The sequence below is a fragment of the Oryctolagus cuniculus genome, chromosome 12 (assembly GCF_051225735.1).
Source record: "Oryctolagus cuniculus isolate XC-2025 breed Fujian yellow rabbit chromosome 12, ASM5122573v1, whole genome shotgun sequence".
NCBI classification, from domain to species: Eukaryota; Metazoa; Chordata; class Mammalia; order Lagomorpha; family Leporidae; genus Oryctolagus; species Oryctolagus cuniculus.
In genome coordinates, this window is record NC_142878.1 from 65,606,102 (window position 1) to 65,627,039 (window position 20,938).

Sequence of the window (20,938 nt, forward strand, 5' to 3'; positions counted from 1 at the left end):
TAATAATTATTATTATAAAAGGATATTTTCTAATTTTCTTTGATAATTCTTCTTTGAATAATGGTAATTTGTAAGTATTTTATTCCATCCCTCTAAATTTGAGGATTCCCTGAAATTTGTTTTTTTGAAGAATTATTTTACTTATTTGAAAGAAGAGTTACAGAGAGAAGTAGAGCCAGATAGAGAGAGAGAGGTCTTCCATTCCACTGGTTCACTCCCCAAATTATTGCAATGGCTAGAGCTGAGCTGATCCGAAGCCAGGAGCCAGGAGCTCTTCCAGGTCTCCCACGTGGGTACAGAGGCCCAAGGACTTGGGCCATCTTCTACTGTTTTCCCAGGCTATATAAGAGAGCTGGATCAGAAGTGGAGCAGCCGGGACTCGAACCAGTGCCCACATGGGATGCCAGCACTGCAGGTTGAGGCTTTAACCTCCTGCGCCACAGTACCGGCCCCCCGGATGTCCTTATGTTACTGATTTCTTATTAAATGTCACTGTGTGGAGGATGGCCCAAGTGCTTGGGCCCTGCACCCACGTGGGAGACCAGGAGAAGCACCTGGCTCCTGGCTTCAGATCAGCATGGTGCGCCGGCCGCAAAGCACCGGCTGCAGTGGCCATTGTGGGGTGAACCAACAGAAAAGGAAGACCTTTCTCTCTGTCTCTCTCTCACTGTCTACTCTGCCTGTCAAAAATAAATAAATAAATGTCACTGTGGATAGAGAACATACTCTGCAAAACTTCAGGTCCTCACTGAGACTCACTTAATGGTCCAGCATATGGTCTTTCCTGGTGAATGTTCTATGTGCACTTGAAATGAACCATTCTATTATTTTGGGTAGAGTCTTCTATAAATGTTAACTAGATCTTATTTGTTAATGTACTTTCCAGTTTATATCCTTGATGATTTTCTATTTAATGACCCATCAATTATTGAGAGAAGGGTAGTGAAGTCTCCAACTACAATTGTGGAAATTGTCAATTTCTCCTTTCAATTTTATTGGTTTGTTTCACATATTTTGGAGCTCTGCTTTGAGGAACACACATATTTATACTTATATCTTTCTGCTATATTGATTCTTTTATCACTAGGAATTGCCCCCCTTTATCTAACAGTACTCCCTGTCTCAGTCTATTTGCCCAACGTTAACTTAACAACCCTAAGCCTTTCTATTATTATTTGCCTAAGACAATACATATTTTCTATCCTTTTGATTTTTTTAAAGATCTGTTTATTATTTTTATTTGAAAAGTCAGAGTTACATAGAGAGAGAAGGAGAGGCAGAGAGGCAGAGAGGCAGAGAGGCAGAGAGGGAGAGAGAGGTCTTCCATCCGCTGATTCACTCCCCAATTGGCAACAACAGCTAGAGCTGTGCCAATCCAAAGCCAGGAGCCAGGAGCTTCCTCTGGGTCTCCCATGTGGGTATAGGGGCCCAAGGACTTGGGCCATCTTCTACTGCTTTCTCAGGACATAGCAGAGAGCTGGATAGGAAGTGGAGCAGCTGGGTCTCAAACCGCTGCCCATATGGGATGCCGGCACTGCAGGTGGTGACTTTACTGGCTACGCCACAGTGCCAGCCCCTGTTCTTTTACTTTCAATCTATCATGTCTTTGAATTTAAAGTGTTACTCTTGTAGACAGCAGAGATTTTGATGTCAGTTCATTCACATTTAATGTAATTATTAAATATGGTTAGAGTTAGGTCCCCAATTTGCTATTTTTTTTTTTAATTTTTTTTTTTTTTTTTGACAGGCAGAGTGGACAGTGAGAGAGACAGAGAGAAAGGTCTTCCTTTGCTGTTGGTTCACCCTCCAATGGCCACCGCGGCCGGTGCGCTGCAACCGGCGCACTGCACTGATCTGATGGCAGGAGCCAGGTGCTTCTCCTGGTCTCCCATGTGGGTGCAGGGCCCAAGCACTTGGGCCATCCTCCACTGCACTCCCTGGCCACAGCAGAGAGCTGGCTTGGAAGAGGGGCAACCGGGACAGAATCCGGCGCCCCGACCAGGACTAGAACCCGGTGTGCCGGCACTGCAAGGTGGAGAGGATTAGCCTAGTGAGCCGCGGAGCCAACCAACTATTTATTTTTTATTTGTCTCATTTTTATTCATCTACTCCCCACTCTATTTTGTCTTGCATTAAATATTTTTGTATGTCATTTTAATTCCTCAGTTGATTTTTTTTAAGTTAATTTAATTATTCTTCCAGTGACTGCTCTAGGAGTCTTTTTATTTGAAAGGTAGAGTTACAGAGGGGGAGAGACAGACAAATCTTCCATCTACTAGTTCATCCCCCATATGGCTGCAACAGCTGGAGTTGAGGGGTCCAAAGCCAGGAGCTTCTTCCAGGTCTCCCACATGGGTTCAGGGGCTCAAGCACTTGGACCATCTTCCCCTGTTTTTCCAGGCACATTAGTGGAGAGCTGCATCAGAAGTGGAGCAACTGGGACTCAAACCAGTGCCCATGTGGGATGCCTGCCTTGCAGGCAGTGGCCTTACCAGCTATGCCACAATGCCAGCTGCTCTAGGACAATCTTAAAATATGGTTCCCAGACTAGAAGCATTAGCATTACAAAACTTGTTTTAAGTGTAAATTCTTTCTTTTTCTGGGGGGTGGGTGGAAGATTTATTTATTTATTTGAAAGTCAGAGAGAGAGACAGAGATAGCTCTTCCATCTGTTGCTTCCCTCCCTAGAAGCCACAATGGCCAGGGCTGAGCCAAACGGAAGCCAGGACCTAGGAGATTGATCCAGGTCTCCCATGTTGGTGCAGGGGCCCAAGTACTTGGATCATCCTTTGGTGCTTTACCCAGGCCATTTACAGGGAGCTGGATTGGAAATGGAGCAGCTGGGACTTGAACCTGCACCCATATAGGATTATCAGTGGGTGTTGTAGGCAGTGGTTTTACCCACTAACCACAACCTGGCTCCTAAGTGCAAATCCTTTCCCAAACATACTTGGGGGTAAGTTTCAGTAGCATGTTTTAACAAAGTCTCCACATGAATCTAATGCACACTAAAGTTGTAAAATAGTGCTCTAGAATTGTATCTTATTGATTGTAAAAATTTTCTTCATACTGACTTATTCCCACTAAAATATTGGAACTTTGTACTGGCACGGTTCCATTTCCTCAATCTCCTTTACGTACCTACTATCATATATATCTCATCTACATGTATTATCAACTTAATAGTGCAATTAAAACATGTGATTCATATCTACCTCATACTTAGGTTGGGTTATACCAGTGTCTCCGCTCTACCCAGTAAATACAGTCAGAAGTAGGTCACTATTATCCCTTCTGATTTCTCTGGACCCACATACCTTAACATGATAGCAACGAATGGTGTGATCGCTAGAACCAGTGTAAAGGGCAGCATTCTTCCCAGACGTCTGGGTAACCAGGAGGCAGTTCACCTTGGAGGTATGGCCCTCAAAGACACCAATACATTTCCGACTCTGAAGTCAAGCACAGATCAAATTTTCACTTGTGAGATACAGATGATTTAGATAAAACATGCTAAAACATTCAGTTCAGTACTCTATCCTCAGTACTGAGGTACCTGTAACTAGATGCTGAGCCATATTAGAAAACACTATAGCAATTCACCATAGGATAGCCAAGAATTCAATTTAATGCCTTGAGCAAGATTCTCTAACATATGGACCAAATACAAACTGTGGTTCATTACCCAGAAAAGGTATGTATCTGATCATTCAAAAGCATGTCAGGTGCCAGCACAGGTTTCAGTGGTCCACATGTGATTTCTTAAGAAAACATCCTAAATATTATCTCTGTGTATATACAGATCTATTTAGAATGTATGTATGCTTACATACACACACTCTGCAATTCAGGCTTAGAATTAATTCTCTTGCTCTTACACTCATACTTGTTTATAACATTGCTTTCTTCCTTCAGTCATTTCTATTACTTCTCCTATCACTAGGCTGAAGAAACTTACATTTCCATTACCTACAGCAAACATTTTCCTGGTCCATCACCTAACTTTTAGATTTTCTCTGACTTTAGTAATTACTTTAGTAATACGTTCAAGGTATTATTCAGAAAACACAGTGTTTCTAAAATTTCTTGGCTATCACTGCTGATAAACAGAATTTGACACATACTACATACTCAAAAGTTCATTATTTTTAAGAGTAATGAATAACAGAATATATTAAGTGTGGGGCAGTAGAAAAGTATTGTTCTCCTCCATAACTTGGATTCTATAATTAATCAGCTGTCAAAAATGCTTCCTCTAATACTTAGTATTCATGACAACCCTCACTCTTACATTCCAGCTATCCAACTTACCACACCACCAACTCCAGCGGTGTGAACTGACTGGCCAAAGCCTACTGGTATCATCCTAATCTCCTCTGCCACAGTGAGTGCTCAGTAAAGTACAGAACCCTTCTGTGGTGTCAGTAACTACCACAGTGGCTACTGACGTTTGTCTGTAAGCAGAAGAGGAATCAGCTTTTAGAAAGCAATGGCACCTGAGAAGGCAGAGTAGAAATGCAAAAAATCAGGCCCCTAGTAACACTGCTGAGTCGATGGCTCAGTCCAAAGGCCACCCCTACTTCGGGACAGACAATAAATCCCCCATACTGTTTAAGAGAGTATGAGCTGGATTTTCTAAAGCCTACATCCCAAAACACTCAAAATGTTACATTAACTTACCACCAGATTATATACTCGGACAGTTTTATCCGCTGAACAAGTATAGAGTAAGTTCCCAAATATCTGAATTGCATTCACAGCAGCATGGTGCCCCTCAAAGCTTCCTTCTGTGGGCTCATCATCATCTCCTGGCTCTGAGGATATTTCTAGAATTCAAGGATAAATTTCAAAGATATGTCTACCAGACTCTGTAAAGAAACTGAACAATCAAAACTATTGTACCATATAGTAGTCCCTAGAATAAACCAAAAGAAGACTTCCTTTAGTCTAGTTCTCCTAGCAGAACACATTTTCTTTAAAGATCTTCACTATGAAGAAGGCAGTGAAGGTCTGCATATAGCAAAAAGACAGAAGTTAATCTTGGTGAAATAAAATTTTTAATCTATGCATAGTCTCTTTACAATATGAAGTTTCCATCAATTTTGGAAAGCCTCTTATAGAATGAGCTTCTGAGTGATACTTGCAATGTGCCTATATCTCTATATTGTCTCCCAGTTATTTCTTTGAGTAAAGGATTTAAGCCATTTCTTCTCAAAGCAAAAATCCCTGGAGACAATGAAACCTTAATGCTAATTAGTGGAATATATATGGAAGCCATGTAAGAGAGACAGGAGTAAGAATTGAAAAGCCCAGTACTTGAGAATTTAGGGATACCAGAACTACTGATCAAGATAATCCTCTTGGTGATTACCTCTTACCCCCTCCTATTATGTAACATAAATATATATATAAACCCTGACTCTAACATCTATCAGCCATTTTTTCCATGGTTAAATTTAAATTAAACTGAACAACAAATACCTGAAGAGTTCTTAGATCCTTTTATAGAAGAGATCACAGTTTGAGTTTCTGCCACACTACAAAATAATAGCAAAAGTCTTCTTAGTTATCTATGTGAAAAGGATAGGGAATAAAGTAAAATTTTCCTGACTCAAAGTTTTTTTCAAAACAATAGGCAATGATAGTAGCAATGATACAAGAGATCAGTTTTTCCATCTGAAATTTCTCCACGAAGGGAAGAATGAATGAATATTTATAACACAGTCAAAAGAGAAAGCAGTAAAATCTCCCCAGCCAAGGTTTGATTCTTCCATATCATAAAAATCTCCTATCTATGCAAATCCTGGTCCATAACTAAAAGTTCTTTTTGTTTTGTTTTTTAAAGAAGACTGGGGGAGGTATTTAGCACAGCCATTAAGTTACTGCTTGGGATGCCTGCATCTCCTATCAGACAGACTGCCTGATTTAAGCTCCGTTCACTCTGCTTCTGATCCAGCCTCCTGCTAAGGCATACCCTGGGAGGCAGCAGATGATGGCTCAAGCATCTGGGTCCCTGCCACCCTTGTGAGAGATCTGGGTTGAGTTCCAGGCATCTGCCTTCAGCCTAGCCCTGCCCTTACTGTTGTGGGCATTTGGGGAGTAAAACAACAGATCTCTGTCTATCTCCTTGCCTTTCAAATAAAAAAGGGGAAAAAAAAAACACAGACTGGGGTGAAAGCTGTTCTGACTGTACCAATGCAACCTCCTTACCTTACAGGGATGCCATCCTTATAGCGAGTGCCAATCTCACTGGTAGAGCTAACTTCATCACATCCAGAACGAGAAGTTTCCAGTGAGTTTTGCTCTGCAGCATTCCAAATATCCTTTTTCGATGGGCTGTCTGGTTTCTCTTCTCCAGATTCAGAAGAATCAATGGCTACCACTTCTAAAGGAGGATTAGGAATTTCTAGGACTTCCAGAGACGAGTCACTATCTGGCTCATCTCTGACACTCTCCTGCTCCAGACCAGTTCTACTGTCTTCCCAGGTGGAGGTTGTTACTTTCCCTCCTTTAGTTATCTTTCCAGTTTTTAACTTCCTCACAGGTTTAGCAGTAAATACATCCTGTTCAGTGTCACTATTCTCCGGAACATGGGCAGCTCGTAGAGTTTTCTTCTTCCGAAGTTTCTTCTTTTTCTTGTTCACCCTAGTTTCAGCTGATGTCAGGGTGGATTCTGCCTGTTGTTCAGGCTGGTCAGCTGGAGAGTAGGGTTCTTTCTCCAAAGGGGTTTCTGAAGCAAAAGATAATCTTGGAAAAGAACTGGTACAGGCTTCAGACCCACTGTTGCTTTTGGTTGGCTCGTCACTTTCTTTATTTATGCTAGGAAGACCAGGTGATTGGGATGAGGGAGCGTTTTCTCTGTTTCTGCTGTTTCCTTGCTCCACAGAAAACTTCAGCTCTTGGCTAGGCTCATGGAAACTTTCTGTTAGCTCTGATAAGGGCAACGTTGCAGTAATGACTGGATAAACGGGACAACTATCACTGATCTCTCCTGAATTGAGAAGAAAAAAATTACTGCATCTCTTTTGTGTTTGCTGTTCATAGTCATAAACTGCAAATTATCATTGACTGGATCTCTACCAAATGCTTCAGTGGTATGTTCACAAACCCCTGACCGTTAGGGCTGTTGTCTGTTTCCGACAACCTACATGATTACACATTCCTTTTACAGTACTCACTATCAACCCCACAAATGACATGTACCTCTTATTTCCTACAAAGGCTCCTTTTGGACAGGGATTGTTTCTATACATCTTTTTTCTCATTTAAAATGTCTATATATTTAACATTGTTTTAATATTAGGAGACACTTAAATATTTACTGGACTATAGTGCATTTGCTTTTATTTCTTAGTAATTTTCATTATACATTTTACCTAGTATACATATCCAATTTTGCTAGATATTAATAGTTAAAAAGTCAGTTGACTTAAAAATGTCCTTTTTCTTTGACTTAGTTATTTCATGTCTAGGAAGTTAAACTGATGAAATAGTCACAAATATATTCCAAGACATATCACACAAGCACAATTTAAGAAAGACTGAAATAATATGTAAGAAAGTAACATCTACATTTTTACAGTTTCTCAACTTTTTACAATAAACATAAGTTTTAAAATCAGAAATCTAAAAAAGCTATTCTGGAGAAAAAGTAGCTTAAAAAAGTCACTCTGATGCTTCTTTACTATTTTTTAAAAATTCTGAATACTGTCCAGATAAAAGTAACTTAAAACTCAATAAGAAAGATAATATACATCTGATACAGATACCTAGATTAGTATGGCAACAAGTTACTGGTAGCAAAATCTAGGATGATCTTTCAGACTTCCTGTTTTCATTCTAGAAATGACAATGCCAATTTGTTTGACTTAATTTTCAACACAGTACCATTGTGGATATGCAAGCTTACAACAGGACTTCCTTTTATTTATTCATTTGAGAGGTGGAGAGACAAAGAAAAAGTGATAGGAGTGCTTCCATCTGCTGGTTATCCACTCCCAAACCCTATTTCCCCAAATCATCCACGTTCCTGTTAGATGATTCCAAACACCAGAACTCTCTGCCTTCCATCACATCTACCTGCGTCTCAGGTTTATGTTAACCCTGGCTTGTATTTGAAATGATAAGGACAGTTAAGTGCTGAGAAATTAAGAGGATATACCTATCTAGAAAGTTGCCTAAACAACTTCAACCCCATTCACAAAAACTGAAAACGTGCACCCGCCTTAATAAATGTTTTAATTCACAGTCAACTCAGTAACTATAGATTAAAGAAAATCAGGAAAATTTACTGACATTTCAACTATATTCCCTAAAATATTTTAAAATAATCCTCCTGTATGAAAGATTTCAATGAAAAATTGTAGTAACTTCAGTTTTCATGGACAAGTACAGCTTCACATCACTGATATACAGTTGCCCTAGTCCCACTGCAGGGATACCCTTAATCCAGAGAAAAGTTTACATACTATTAACTTGCAGTAATCCCTTGGACACATTGCAAGCAGAGCCTTGTGACACAGCATTCACATTCTCGTCTTGTTCAGGAGACATGGGCTCTTGTTTAATATGAACTGATGAGTCTGGAGCAGGGACACTGCCATGGCCTGGGAAAGTAGATGTGTTTACTTGGAGACAGGCTCCACTGGATGACGGAGACACATGGGACGATGGAGGGTCCAGGAATGCTGGGTAGAAAGGAGCAGGCAGCAGTGTGGCATCAGCAGATGTCTGAGATTTGCTATTCCTTTGTTCTCGTGTGAGGCTATAGGGAACCTGGTCTGGGTTTTCAGAAGGTTCATATGTTTCTAGAATAGGAAACATAAACACAATCAAATGCAAAAATCTGGAAAGTCACTGCTTTCTGGGCCAATCTGTATTTTTAAAGATTAGAAGATAATTTTAAATCAATAAACATGTTGGTATATATTAGTCATTCGTAATTCTTCAAAATAAAATGTCATAACCTACACAACTAATCAAGGTAATAGAACATTCTAACTTTTCAAACTTTAAGTGACTTAACTCATATCTCATATAGATATTCAAGGGAAAGCCAAGATTTGAACCCAAGTCTTTTGATTCCTAATCCAAAGCTCTTTCCATAAAATATTGGCTAAACATTTTTTGGGATTTACAGTCTACCCATCTTTCTAGAGAAGGACAAAACCAGAGACAGAAATCATATGACATATCCAAAAGTGTTCGTCATTCTCCACAGAGAACAAAAGCATAATAAGATACAGAGGGCCCAATCCATCAGATGCTCTCTGAATACCTTGCAATCCCTGTAGAATCTGTATTCTATGGGTCCTCAGTGCACTCATCTCCATAGTTATCTAAAAATAAAGTATTTTGTTAGGCATTCTGAAATCCAACTTCGAAGATGCTCTGTTTTCATCACACCTTCTATATGCTGTTACCTGCTGCTTGAGCATAAGCAGTCTCTGAACTTCAACATAAGCTGTCTGAAGTGCAGCACGGGCTTGCAGAAGGTTGTTATCCATGCACTGCAATGATTTACTTAGTTCTTCCTCTCTTAAAGAAATATTCAGCAGCTGATCAACCTGAGAACGTTCTGCAAGAAACCATACAGTTCAGTTTAATATTGAAATTTCTCTTTAATAACACAGCTCCTCAGAAAATTTATGCCAATTACTTAGAATAAGCCTTTATTTTCACCATAATAGGTCATTTTGAAGACTTATCAAATTTCATAGACCATGTATCAAAGCTGATGATATCAAAGGCAAAAACCAAAAGTGAGAGGGGCTGGTGCTGTGGTGCAGTGGGTTAAAGCCCTGGCCTGAAGTGCTGGTATCCCATATGGGTTCTAGTCCTGGCTGCTCCTTTTCCGATCCTGCTCTCTGTTGTGGCCTGGGAAGGTAGTAAAAGATGCCCCAAGTCCTTGGGCCCCTGCACCCACGTGGGAGACCCAGAAGAAGCTCCTGGCTTCTGACTTCGAATCGGCTCAGCTCCGGCAGCTGCAGCCATTTGGGGAGTGAACCAGCAGATGGAAGACCTCTCTCTGTAACTCTTTCAAATAAATAAAAATAAATCTTTAAAAAACAAAGTGAGAATTGGTAAGACAGAGGTGCCTCATAGGTTCAAGTATATCACTACTCTGAACTGTCTTACCTAATCATCTTCCACCAATACCTTTACAGTTGAAATTCTAAACCAATCAGTTTTGAGGTTTTATGTTCTCCTTTTCTTCTATCTACCACTCTTATCAAATAGGGCTTTTGCTTAGAATGAGTCTCAGTCCTGAGTTGCTTGCTCTCTCCTCCTAATCTCTCTTTTTCTAGTCTGTTAGTTAACTCAAAATAGTTCTCTTCGTAAGAGAAGGCTTTCAAAGGAAAAAAACAGCTTTGACAGAGTATATTTATCTTACTTGAAATGAAATGTTCTACTACATGTATGTATTTATCAACACTTTTTGTTTGAGTCTCTTTCCCATTTAGTGTGCCAAGACCTCTCTGCTGAAGTCCAGATCCAGATATTCAGCTGTCAACTATGATAACCTAACTTAGTGTCTCAAAGGTGCCTTAAGTCAAAGAATTAAAAAAGGAATTTATCATCTTTCTACACTTTCAACCTACTCCTATCATGGAGTTTTCTATCTTCACTAATGATACTATCATCTATCTGGTTGCCCCAACCTGAAACTGGGGTCACTCGTGACTCCTCCTTTATCATTATATCCATTTGCCACCCCTCTCCCTCACAATCATCCATTCACTTTCTGCTTATACGGGAAGTGGGTTCAAGTCAAGAGAAGCATTACGGGAGGGAAAAACACTAATACCTTCTCTCCTTAATTCACATTAGAAAAGCAACCAAGATACCTTAAAAACACAAAGTGAGAAAAATGGCTATTTATAAATGACCAAGAGACACAAAGTATTTACCAAATGTCCTGTTGCTTTCATCCCACTGAAAAGGCGTATTAACTTCAGCTTGCAGTTCTATGTGACATCCTATTTCTGCTATTATAAGTGGATATAGTAGGAAATCAAACTTTTCTCTGTCCTTCAGCAAGACAGCAATAATGTAAAGAATTAATACCTAGATTCTTAGTGTTTGATGACCATAAGCCACATTCTGGTAAAAGGCTAATGTGCTATAAGAACAACTTCTTTCTGCCAGAATATTCTGTTCCATACCTTTCTTTCCTTTAATTTTCCTTCTTTTATTTTTTCTCTCAAGACTTGGGAGTTCAGGAGATGATCCATCCTGAAAGGATAAAGACAATTGGAAAACACTAAATATGTAAAAGCTATCATCCAAGAGGAGGAAAAAACAATCAGTTCCAAGATAGCCAGACATGTTTCTTTATTAACTGCTGCTACCTCTAACAAGATAGTAAGTGTCTCATGCACATGGTACAAACTTCAATATTAGCATCTGATTAAAAAAAAAATACTGGTGGAAAATGAAAAAGAATTCAAAGTCAAGAGCCTTCTTAGCATCCTAGAGGTGATTAGGCCCATCAGACTCAGGCAAAATATTCCACACTGGAGAAGTAGGACCAGAAGAAGTACAGGCAAGGCAGTAAGACATCTGATTTCATCTTGGCATAATTTCTATTCCAAATTTCAGCAAGAAAATCTTTATACCAAAAAAACCTAAACCACTTATGAGATAAAACTCAGGTTACTCCTATTTCATAGGACAAGCACCATCATAAAGTATATTTTAAATTATCTAAGAATATCCACTACATAATGTTTAGTTCAAAGGAACAGAGTAGAAACCTGAAGCAGCTCTAAAATCCATGCTCTTTACTACCGTGTGTTATCATCTCAGTACTAAAGAGCTTGTTTTCCTAAAGGGCCAGATTCCAGACTATATCACCAGCAGCAGCTCTGTCTTTTCAGAAGGGAAGCCAGAGAAAGCTAAGCAATACTGTGACAGAATGCCAGAAGAGAAGTGGTGTCAGTAAAGGAAAAGTCTTAAAGGGCCAGGCTGTGTAACACAAGGTCAAAAGGTAATGTTACAGACTAAAAATATGTCCACACCATGCTCATAGATGTGCACTCTCATAGTATTAAAACCACCTTAATATTAAGCCTAGCAGTTCTGAGTCCAACAACCACACATGCCCTACAAACACAACAGAATTTCTTTCTTCAGTAGAAGTACAGAATTTATCTATGAAAACATTAAGTTACAGCTGAAGAAGTAACTTATCCTTGGTCAGGTGATAGAAAGAGTCACTGGCTTGGAGACTAGTTTTAGAGATGACTTCATATTTTCCAAGTACTGTACATTCATATTAGATTACATCTAATTTAGTAGAATTACTCAGTGAAAAGAGCCAGCAGGATAAGTCAGAGCCTCACAATTCTATTCTGGAGTAGAGTCACAACCCTAGACACCCAAGGAAAATTAAATAGCAAATCTTTCTTATAAACAACCAAGTTGCCACATGAGATAATTTACCAAAAATCACACGGAATCATACTCACTCCAGTGGCTCTTCGTTTCTTCCTAATACTCTGGCAATCATTTTGTTCCGCACCAGAAGTACAGCTACTATCTGTGGCCGCATCTGCTAAACTGGAGATTGCAAGGGCTGAGGATGCATTTGATAAAGGGTTTCCTTCTCCGTTACTCTCCTGAGCAGTCTGATTCTCTGACGGTGGTGTAGACCTCTCCTGGCTGTCCGATTCTTTAGCAGAATGCATCAAAGGTATCACATGGTCAGAGGGGATTTGTGCACTATGCTGCCTTCGGGCAGCAACATTTTCAGCCCTTTCATCTGTCCTGAGGGAGGTAGTCAGAGGTGACACTTCCTGTTTAAGGCGCATGGTTGCTTTTTGACTCTGTGTAGCCATCAATGAATTACTTGGTGAAACCATCTCCTGGGGCTCATTTTCTTTGCCTGTACCTTCCTCACTGAAGAAGCTATACATAGAAGAAGCCCTGTCCACGATCACACTGCTCTCAGACAGGCTTCGCTTTCTTGCCAACCCAGGAGAGGAAGAAATGGAAACACCTTCCCAGTGGAATCCTTCTAGATCAGGAAGATCAGGTTCCCCATCCAAATCTAAGCCCTCCTGTTCATTTTGAACCAGGGGCACCATTTCTATGCCAAACCTTAAGAGAAAAGAAAAACATATATCAGACATGGTTAAGGGGCCATACCCTATTTAACATGCCAGGCTCTGTTAAGACTGAGGATGTTTTCTCTGTCTCTCTCTCTCTCTCTCTCTCACTGTCCACTCTGCCTGTCAAAAAATTAAAAGACTAAGGATGCAAAAATCAGTAAGATGGTTCTTACCTTCAAGGAACTCATAGTCTAATAAATAATTTATACATGAATATTATAATATCTTAATACTAAATTAGAGGGTTTTTTTAAAGATTTATTTAGCTGAAAGAGTTACAGAGGGAGGGAGGAATGGGGAGAGGGAGGGAGGGAGGAAGGAAAGGAGGGAGAGAGAAAGAGAGAGAGCTTCCATCCACTGGTTCACTCCCCTAGTGGCCGCAACAGTCAAGGCTGCGCCAGGCCAAAGCAAGGGACCAGGTTAGCAGGGGCCCAATCCCTTCGGCCATCTTCCACTATTTTCCCCAGGCCATTAGCAGAGAGCTGGATCAGAAGTGGAGCAGCCAAGAGTCAAACTGGCACCTATATGGGATGCCAGTGTGGTAGGTGGTAGCTTTACTCTCTAGGCCACAATGCTGACCCCTAAAATAGAGATTTATATAGAGCTATGAGAATACAGTTGAGGGAGTAAAAACTGAGGGTTTCCTCTCAAATGGAGCTCTAAAGCTATAACAAAAAACAGGCAATCTTTAAAGCAATCAAACAAAACCAAAAAACTTTTACTGAACACTCGTAAGTGCCAGGCACTATGCTAAACAAGCTTTATACTTATAATCTCAAGTGTTACTCACAGGGTATAGTAAAGGAAAAGGGAGCAAAACAATCCATAATTTCAACAGAATAAAAAGGTAACAACAGCCCACAGGTTCCAAGTAAAAGGTAATGGGAGGGGGCTGACAATGTGGCGTGTTGGGTAGCCACCGCCTGCAATGCCGGCATCCCATGTGGGCACTGGTTCAAGACCCAGCTGCTCCATTTCCGATCCAGCTCTCGGTTATGGCCTGAAAAAGCAGCAGAAGATGGCCCATGTCCTTGGGCCTCTGTACAGCATCACTTTCTCTCTTCAACATTAAATGAAATAAGCCATATACAAAAGGAATTTGGGGTAAATATTTAAATGAAACAAGTAGAATTCTCTTGACCAGGGTCAAAGGGTAACTTTAAAAAACAGAAGGAAGGCCGGCGCCGCGGCTCACTAGGCTAATCCTCCGCCTAGCGGCGCCGGCACACCGGGTTCTAGTCCCGGTCGGGGCGCCGGATTCTATCCCGGTTGCCCCTCTTCCAGGCCAGCTCTCTGCTGTGGCCAGGGAGTACAGTGGAGGATGACCCGAGTACTTGGGCTCTGCACCCCATGGGAGACCAGGAGAAGTACCTGGCTCCTGCCATCGGATCAGCGCGGTGCGCCGGCCGCGGCGGCCATTGGAGGGTGAACCAACGGCGAAGGAAGACCTTTCTCTCTGTCTCTCTCTCTCACTGTCCACTCTGCCTGTCAAAAAAACAAACAAACAAACAAACAAAAACAGAAGGAAGAACCCAGGAGAGGGGCACTTGAGGAGTGAACCAATGGGTGGGAGCTCTCTCTCTCTCTCTGCCTCTCAAATGAAACAGAATTTAATAAATTAAAGGAAAATAAGGAAGAAAGAAAAAATAGGCACAAACCTGGGCAAGCCTTTGCCCAGCTCTTGCTTTTTCTTGGTGACTTGCTGAATGACCTGCTCCCAGTTGACATTTCTCCGAGATGCATTGAGAATCTGTCGGAGGGTTGGCTTGAGTCCAGACTCCTTCTCTGTATCACTCTTTCGATGACCACTAATATTGCGAATGCGGCGAGCACTATTGAGGTTTGGCTCAGGAAGGTGTGCTCCAGTTTTACTCTTCAAACTAATGTGCCTGGTTAGATCTCTCTGGAGTGAGGCAGGAAAGCCAAGCTTGCTTAGTTCAGGCAGAAGAGGGCCTGAGGGCTGACCAATATCACCCTTTTGAAGCTCTGCATCCAAGCTAGTAATCTCAAAGCCTTCTGTTTCATAAGATACAGGAGATTTTACAGAGTCGTCAACTTGCGCATCTTCTAGAGAGGTCTTCAAGTCCAGCAATAAGCCACAGTGTGGACTGGCTGCAGTTGTCATTTGTAACTCAGACTCTTTCTGGTGAAGTGTGGAATTACACGGGGAAGCAGACAGATTTCTAGATGTTTTCAGGATCTGGTCTTCTTTCTCATCAGCAGTGTGAGTGTTGCAGGATAAAACTTCTGTAGTTGAAGAACTCTGGACTCCAGATTTTGTTCCATGCTTTTCCATGTCGGATGTCTCCCCATCACTTTCATCTTCTAATGCACGTACTTGAAACTCAATCTTCAAAGACCCTTTTTCAGACTCTTCTACATTTCTGCTCGCTTTTGCATAGTTCTTCGTCCTTTTAGAAGTGCTAAGAGGTGGATTTTGCAGTGACTCATGACACTGTAGCACCTCCTTGGCTTTTCGTAACGTATCATTTAAACTGTCATCAAGTTCCCTCTGAGTGCCAAACGTACTTTTATTCCCTTTTGATGTACGAGGACGTGAACTACGCAATTTGGAAATGTAAGAAGAACCATGATTATCTTCCAAAGTGGGTTTGTTCAAGGGGTTTGAGTATTCTCTGGGGAAAAAAGAATTTGTTTTGGTGTTTTTTGAGGGCTTCTTTGAATCTTGCTTTTGAGGAACTGATTTAGTGGCTGGAATTAGAAGGAGTGGGGACTTCGCTGATGGCATCTTATTTGAGTTATGTTCTCTTTCAGGTTTTTCTGTAACAGGGCACTCTCTCCCCCCTTCATGGGAAGCAGTGCAATCAGAAGTGGCTTTGTGACTAACAGATGTAGAAGGTATTTCTTTTTGTGTTGGCGTTAGGAAATTATTTGTTTTACCAGTCTGGGGTTCTTGTAATCCTGCGGTTATCAAACTAAAATCAAACAAAGGCTTATCCATCGTTTCTGACTTGTTACCAGTGACTTCTTTCAGCGCTGCCTGTAAATCCAGAGACCTCTGAGAAGGGTAGGGAGTCCAGCGATGAAGCTTTTCTCTTGTTATACTGCTGTTCTTTCCACTAATTTTGGAAGCTGCAGTGTCTGTCTGTTTAGTGGTTTGGCTTTCCAGTTGTTCAAAATTGAAGTCAAGTAAGCCTTCTGAAGGAAATTCATCACTTGTAAATCCTTCAGAAGAACCTCTGTATGTGGCAACTGTACCAACTTTATCATTTTCTTGCCACTGCCAATTATACCTCTCCTGATTGTATTTGCTTGACTTACTAGATTTCTTGTTCCGTGGCATCATCTTATCTTCCTTTTGACAGTTAGAATTTCTGTTTCTGCCTGGTTGAAATTTGTCTCCAGGGCCATTGTAATTCCAATTATTTGTGCTACGTACACTGGATTTCCAATTTCCATTGCTGCTGTTTATATGCCAACTGGAAGAGCCACCTGTTCCTTCAGAATGCCAACTGGAATTTCTTCCTGTACCATTATGATTCCAGTCTACTATTCCACTATTTGAATGCCAACTACTTCCAGAGTTACTATGGTTGTGAAACCAACTTGAGGAGCCTCCTGAAGCACCCTTATGCCACCCAGAACATCCTCTTGACCCATTATTCCTCGAATGAGAAAAGCTATTTTTCCGGGTATTATTAAAGCCATCTTTTTTCCATTTCCAGTCACGCTGTGGAGGTCCACGATGATGCCTTGCTGGCTGACTGTAACTCTCTCTGTCTTGGTAAGGAATTCGGTCTTCTCGTCTCCTTTGGGGTCGTCTATCATCAGAGTTTATTTCTTGGCTGCTATTGGAAGGTTCATCTTGTCTGGAAGAAAAAGTTTTTTATCCATGATTTAAAGGAACTCTTAATCTTCCTTTCAAGGCATTACACACCAAACTTTCCCTCTACCATCCTCCTCTATTGCTTAGAGTTGTTTTCACATTATTGAAAAATATAGTATCCAGCTAGTATTTTTACATTACAGAGCTTTCTCAAAATAAGAACAATTATATTGTGTAGCTATGGTTAGTTATTATAGTTAATAAAATGCTATGTTCAGCTGTCCTTAACAGTAATTATGATTTCTTCAGTTATAAGTTCTTTCTGAAAAATTTAGTTTCTTAACATTAAATGGAAGGATATTTTGAATGGTTACCTTTCATTAATAAACAAATATTCTATCAAGCACCTATTCAATGGCTATTAGTGGTGACAGAACTTTTGTGTATAGTTCTTGTTCATGATGAGTTTACAAGCTAGCTGAGGAAGTATGGCCACAAAGTCAAATAAATAGCACATACCAATAAATAGAAACCACAGTAAGTGCTGTAAGGAGCTCTATGAGCCAGACACTTTTAAAAAAGAAGCTACAGCTCTTCTCACTAGAATTCAACGAGTACTAAGAGTCAGACATTTATTGCTAAGCACTTTATATAGATTATTGCATTTAATTTTCACAATCCTTAAGGCATGCATTCTTATTATCCCTACTGTTTCAATAAGGAAAATGGGTATTGAGAGATTAAGTAATATGCCTACAGTAATCAGAAAGTAGAAAAGTAGAGATGGATCTTTGGCAGTCTGATTCCAGAGTATATGCACCTAACTACAAGCTGCCATCTGCAATACCAGCATCCTATATGGACACCAGTTCCAGTCCCAGCTGCTCCACTTCTGATCCAGCTCCCTGCTAATGACCTGGGAAAAGCAGTGGAGGGTGGTCCAGCCCTGGCTGTTGCAGCCATCTGAGGTGTGAACCAACAGATGGAAGATCTGTCTTTCCCTCTTTCTCTGTATACTCTGCCTTTCAAATAAATAAATATTCAAAATAAATAAAACCTTAAACTAAGTGCTGACTTTAATTTGCTTTAAATATCTATAGTATTTTGGACATGAACTTAAATTTCTTCCTTTATTTACAAGACCGAATTATAATTCAATTTAACTAAAACTTCAAACACCCACTTAGGTGATAAATTATAACCACTTCTAGGATAGGCATTTGGCCTAGTGGTTAATATGCCCACATCCCACACTGGAGTGCTTGGGTTCAACAACTGGCTCCAGATTTTAGCTTCCTGATAATGCAGACTTTGGGAGACAGAGGTATGACTCGAAGAAGGGTTCCTGCCACATATATGGAACACATGGACTGAGCCCCTAGCTCCCAGCTTCAGCCTCAGCCCAGCTTCTCACGGACATCTGAGGCATAAACCAGCAAATGGGAGTATGCATAAGCTTGCTCTCTCGCTCTCTCTCTCTCTCTCTTTTTCTCTAGCTGTAAATGAACTAAAAAAGAAAAAAGGTTTTGGGGTAGACATGTAGAAATTTAGCCTAGCAATTAAGATGTGGGTTGAGATACCTGGGTCACCCATTATAGTGCCTGAGTTTGATACCTGGCTCTGGCTCCTGACTAATGCAGATTCTGGGAGGTAGGTGTGAAAGCTCAACAAATTAAGTCCCTGTCAACCATGTGTGAGACCTGGATTGTGTCCTGGCTTTGCTTGGGGGGTGTTTGGGGAGGGAGCTAGCAGATGGGAGTGTTTTCTTTATCTGTTTTTCTCTGTTCTCTCAAAAAAAATATAACCACTTCTAAACAGGAGACCCTAAGTTCCCAAGTAACAAGTTATCACATACACCAGCAAGATTTTAAAAATAATTAACCAAATTTATTTTATGTTTTATTTTACATCCAAGGGAAACATTGCCTGAGCTGTACTAATGTAATTAGAAAGGCGAGAATTAGTGGGAAAAAAACTACTCACAAAGCAGAATTTCTGCTTCATCATGAATTTGTTAAATTGAGGGAATAATAGCATTCAGTCAAACTCACAGCCCCTGTAAGTTTAAAATCTCATAAGGGAAAACAGAAAAAAAAATCTCAGGCATAGCAAAAGACTCAAAGAATAGTAACTATGATAGGAATGTCTAATCTACTAAGATTCTCTTTCACCCTTTGACTTAATGTGTAGTCATTGACACAGATAAGCTAATAATGGCACCAGAGGATAAGAACAAACCAAAGGTTAGTATCCTGGAGGATCTAATCCCTAAAACAGGAGAAAGTAAAAGCACGACTATTCTAAAAGTAAGAAGAATGTCATCTGAAAGAGTAAGCAGCTGAATGACTTAAGAACCAATGTTGCTGTATTTTAAGACTAAGGAAATCTCCCTCAGGCCCTTGTTCAAAAAAACCTTTAACACATAGAGTAGAAACTACATACTACCTTTGTATATTCAAACTCTAACTAAAATAATGACTATTTGAGAAGGAGCTTTAAAATTTCATTTTAGAATTCGAAATGTTTCTCATCATCATGGCCTAGGACTTGGTTTGCTCTTTTACTCACACCTGAAAATTTCTGCCTCATTAATTAAACTCTTTGGACTACAAATCAGTAAAATAAAAATACAGATGCCTAACACAAGAATGTCTAAATGTAGGTATTAAATTATGTACTACATGCAACAAAACCTACATTGTTCAAATCATCTTGCACTAATAAGAAAAATCCAATTTGATAGAAGCATAGTGTTAATTCCCATCAAGCAAAAAATTTATTTCCTTAGTAATGTTATTTTGGCAACAAGGAATACCACATAATATATTCAATGAAGCTTATATGCTAATACTTTTCCACTAGAAATTTTGCACAGCAATAAAATCAGTTCAAAACTTATTTGCCAACATAGTAAAATTTTCAAAAATGTAACTAGAGCTAGTTATACTCAGTTACTCCGATACTCAGTTTGATTACAATTAAGTGAACAGTACTCAAATAACAGAGAAACCATTCCATTGGCCATGTGTTCATAGCATAGCAACCTCAAGCTAAGCCTTATAACTAAGCTTACCTGCAACAGGCTAAAGAATATAAAAACATAAAATGTATTCTACACTGTGTTTTGTTACAAGATCAACTGTTTAAAAAATTGAAATCATTAACTTACCGACTTTGTTCTTTCCTTTGTTTTATTAACTGAACAAGTTCCTTGTCAAAATAATCTTCTTCTTCTTCTTCTTCCTTTCCATCATCTTCTCTTTCCTGGGCATCAACCTTATCTTTGTGCAACTGGCCAGAAATGTGCTTCGCATATGCAGAAAGACCCACTTCTGTGACCCCGCACACTCGGCACTCATGACTACTATCCCTAGGGAAAGAGGGAGATGAGGGACATTCAATTCTCCCCACTGGCATGGCACACTCACCAGATCTGTTATGGGTTCCTCTGAAACACTCTGCACCCTTTGATGCAGTGAAAGATTAGTGCCAATCAATTTCAAAGTTCCTTTCATCACTTTTAATAAATTTGTTCAGAAGTTACTTTTGGAATAAATTCAAGATTCCTTTCCAGCAATCAAGAGGCAGTGTACTTCAAATAATGTTGTTGAGGAGGAGAAATCTTCTTGAATTGCTGTACTTAAAACCTTGCCAGAGGAATCATGGTGAAAGGGGAGGCAGGGCAGGGGGCTCAGAGCAAACACAAGTTGCTCTGGAGCACACCCATGATGCCAGCTGCACTCAGAAAGCTGGTGACAAGTACTCCCATTTAATCTCCTGCTCTAGTGCCTTCATCCAGTCAAAGTTAAGGGGTGGAGAAAACAGTAGGTGGCACAGCCAATCCCAACAGGGTAACTAAATCTGAACAGCTGGAGCTCTGCCCGGAATGTGAAGATTCCGCCCAGGGGCAGATGACAGCAGACCCAGCGAACTCTTTTGGTCTGGATGATACATGTGACTCACATTCTGCTTCAGAAGGGCTTATTTTAAAGGGAATGGAAGGCATTCAGTTGTAGGAGGCCAACAGCTGTGACAAATG

General features: G+C 40.3%; 1 protein-coding gene across 4 annotated transcripts in view; it reads right to left on the bottom strand.

Moving 5' to 3' along the window:
* Nucleotides 1–20,938, bottom strand: part of ZNF106 (zinc finger protein 106) — an 86,355-nt gene that overhangs the window by 20,918 nt on the left and 44,499 nt on the right. For all 4 annotated transcript variants that reach the window (XR_011380873.2, XM_051822463.3, XM_089310138.1 and 1 more), the window contains 11 exons: nucleotides 20,069–20,269; nucleotides 14,771–16,942; nucleotides 12,471–13,101; nucleotides 11,166–11,235; nucleotides 9,423–9,577; nucleotides 9,278–9,338; nucleotides 8,469–8,807; nucleotides 6,211–6,991; nucleotides 5,482–5,537; nucleotides 4,681–4,826; nucleotides 3,318–3,452 (listed from right to left, as the gene is read on the bottom strand). Coding sequence is in view for 3 of the 4 variants with exons in the window: in XM_051822463.3 (XP_051678423.2) it covers nucleotides 3,318–3,452; nucleotides 4,681–4,826; nucleotides 5,482–5,537; nucleotides 6,211–6,991; nucleotides 8,469–8,807; nucleotides 9,278–9,338; nucleotides 9,423–9,577; nucleotides 11,166–11,235; nucleotides 12,471–13,101; nucleotides 14,771–16,942; nucleotides 20,069–20,269 (4,747 nt within the window). In the remaining variant the exon portion in view is untranslated. The remainder of the gene's footprint in view (nucleotides 1–3,317; nucleotides 3,453–4,680; nucleotides 4,827–5,481; nucleotides 5,538–6,210; nucleotides 6,992–8,468; nucleotides 8,808–9,277; nucleotides 9,339–9,422; nucleotides 9,578–11,165; nucleotides 11,236–12,470; nucleotides 13,102–14,770; nucleotides 16,943–20,068; nucleotides 20,270–20,938) is intronic.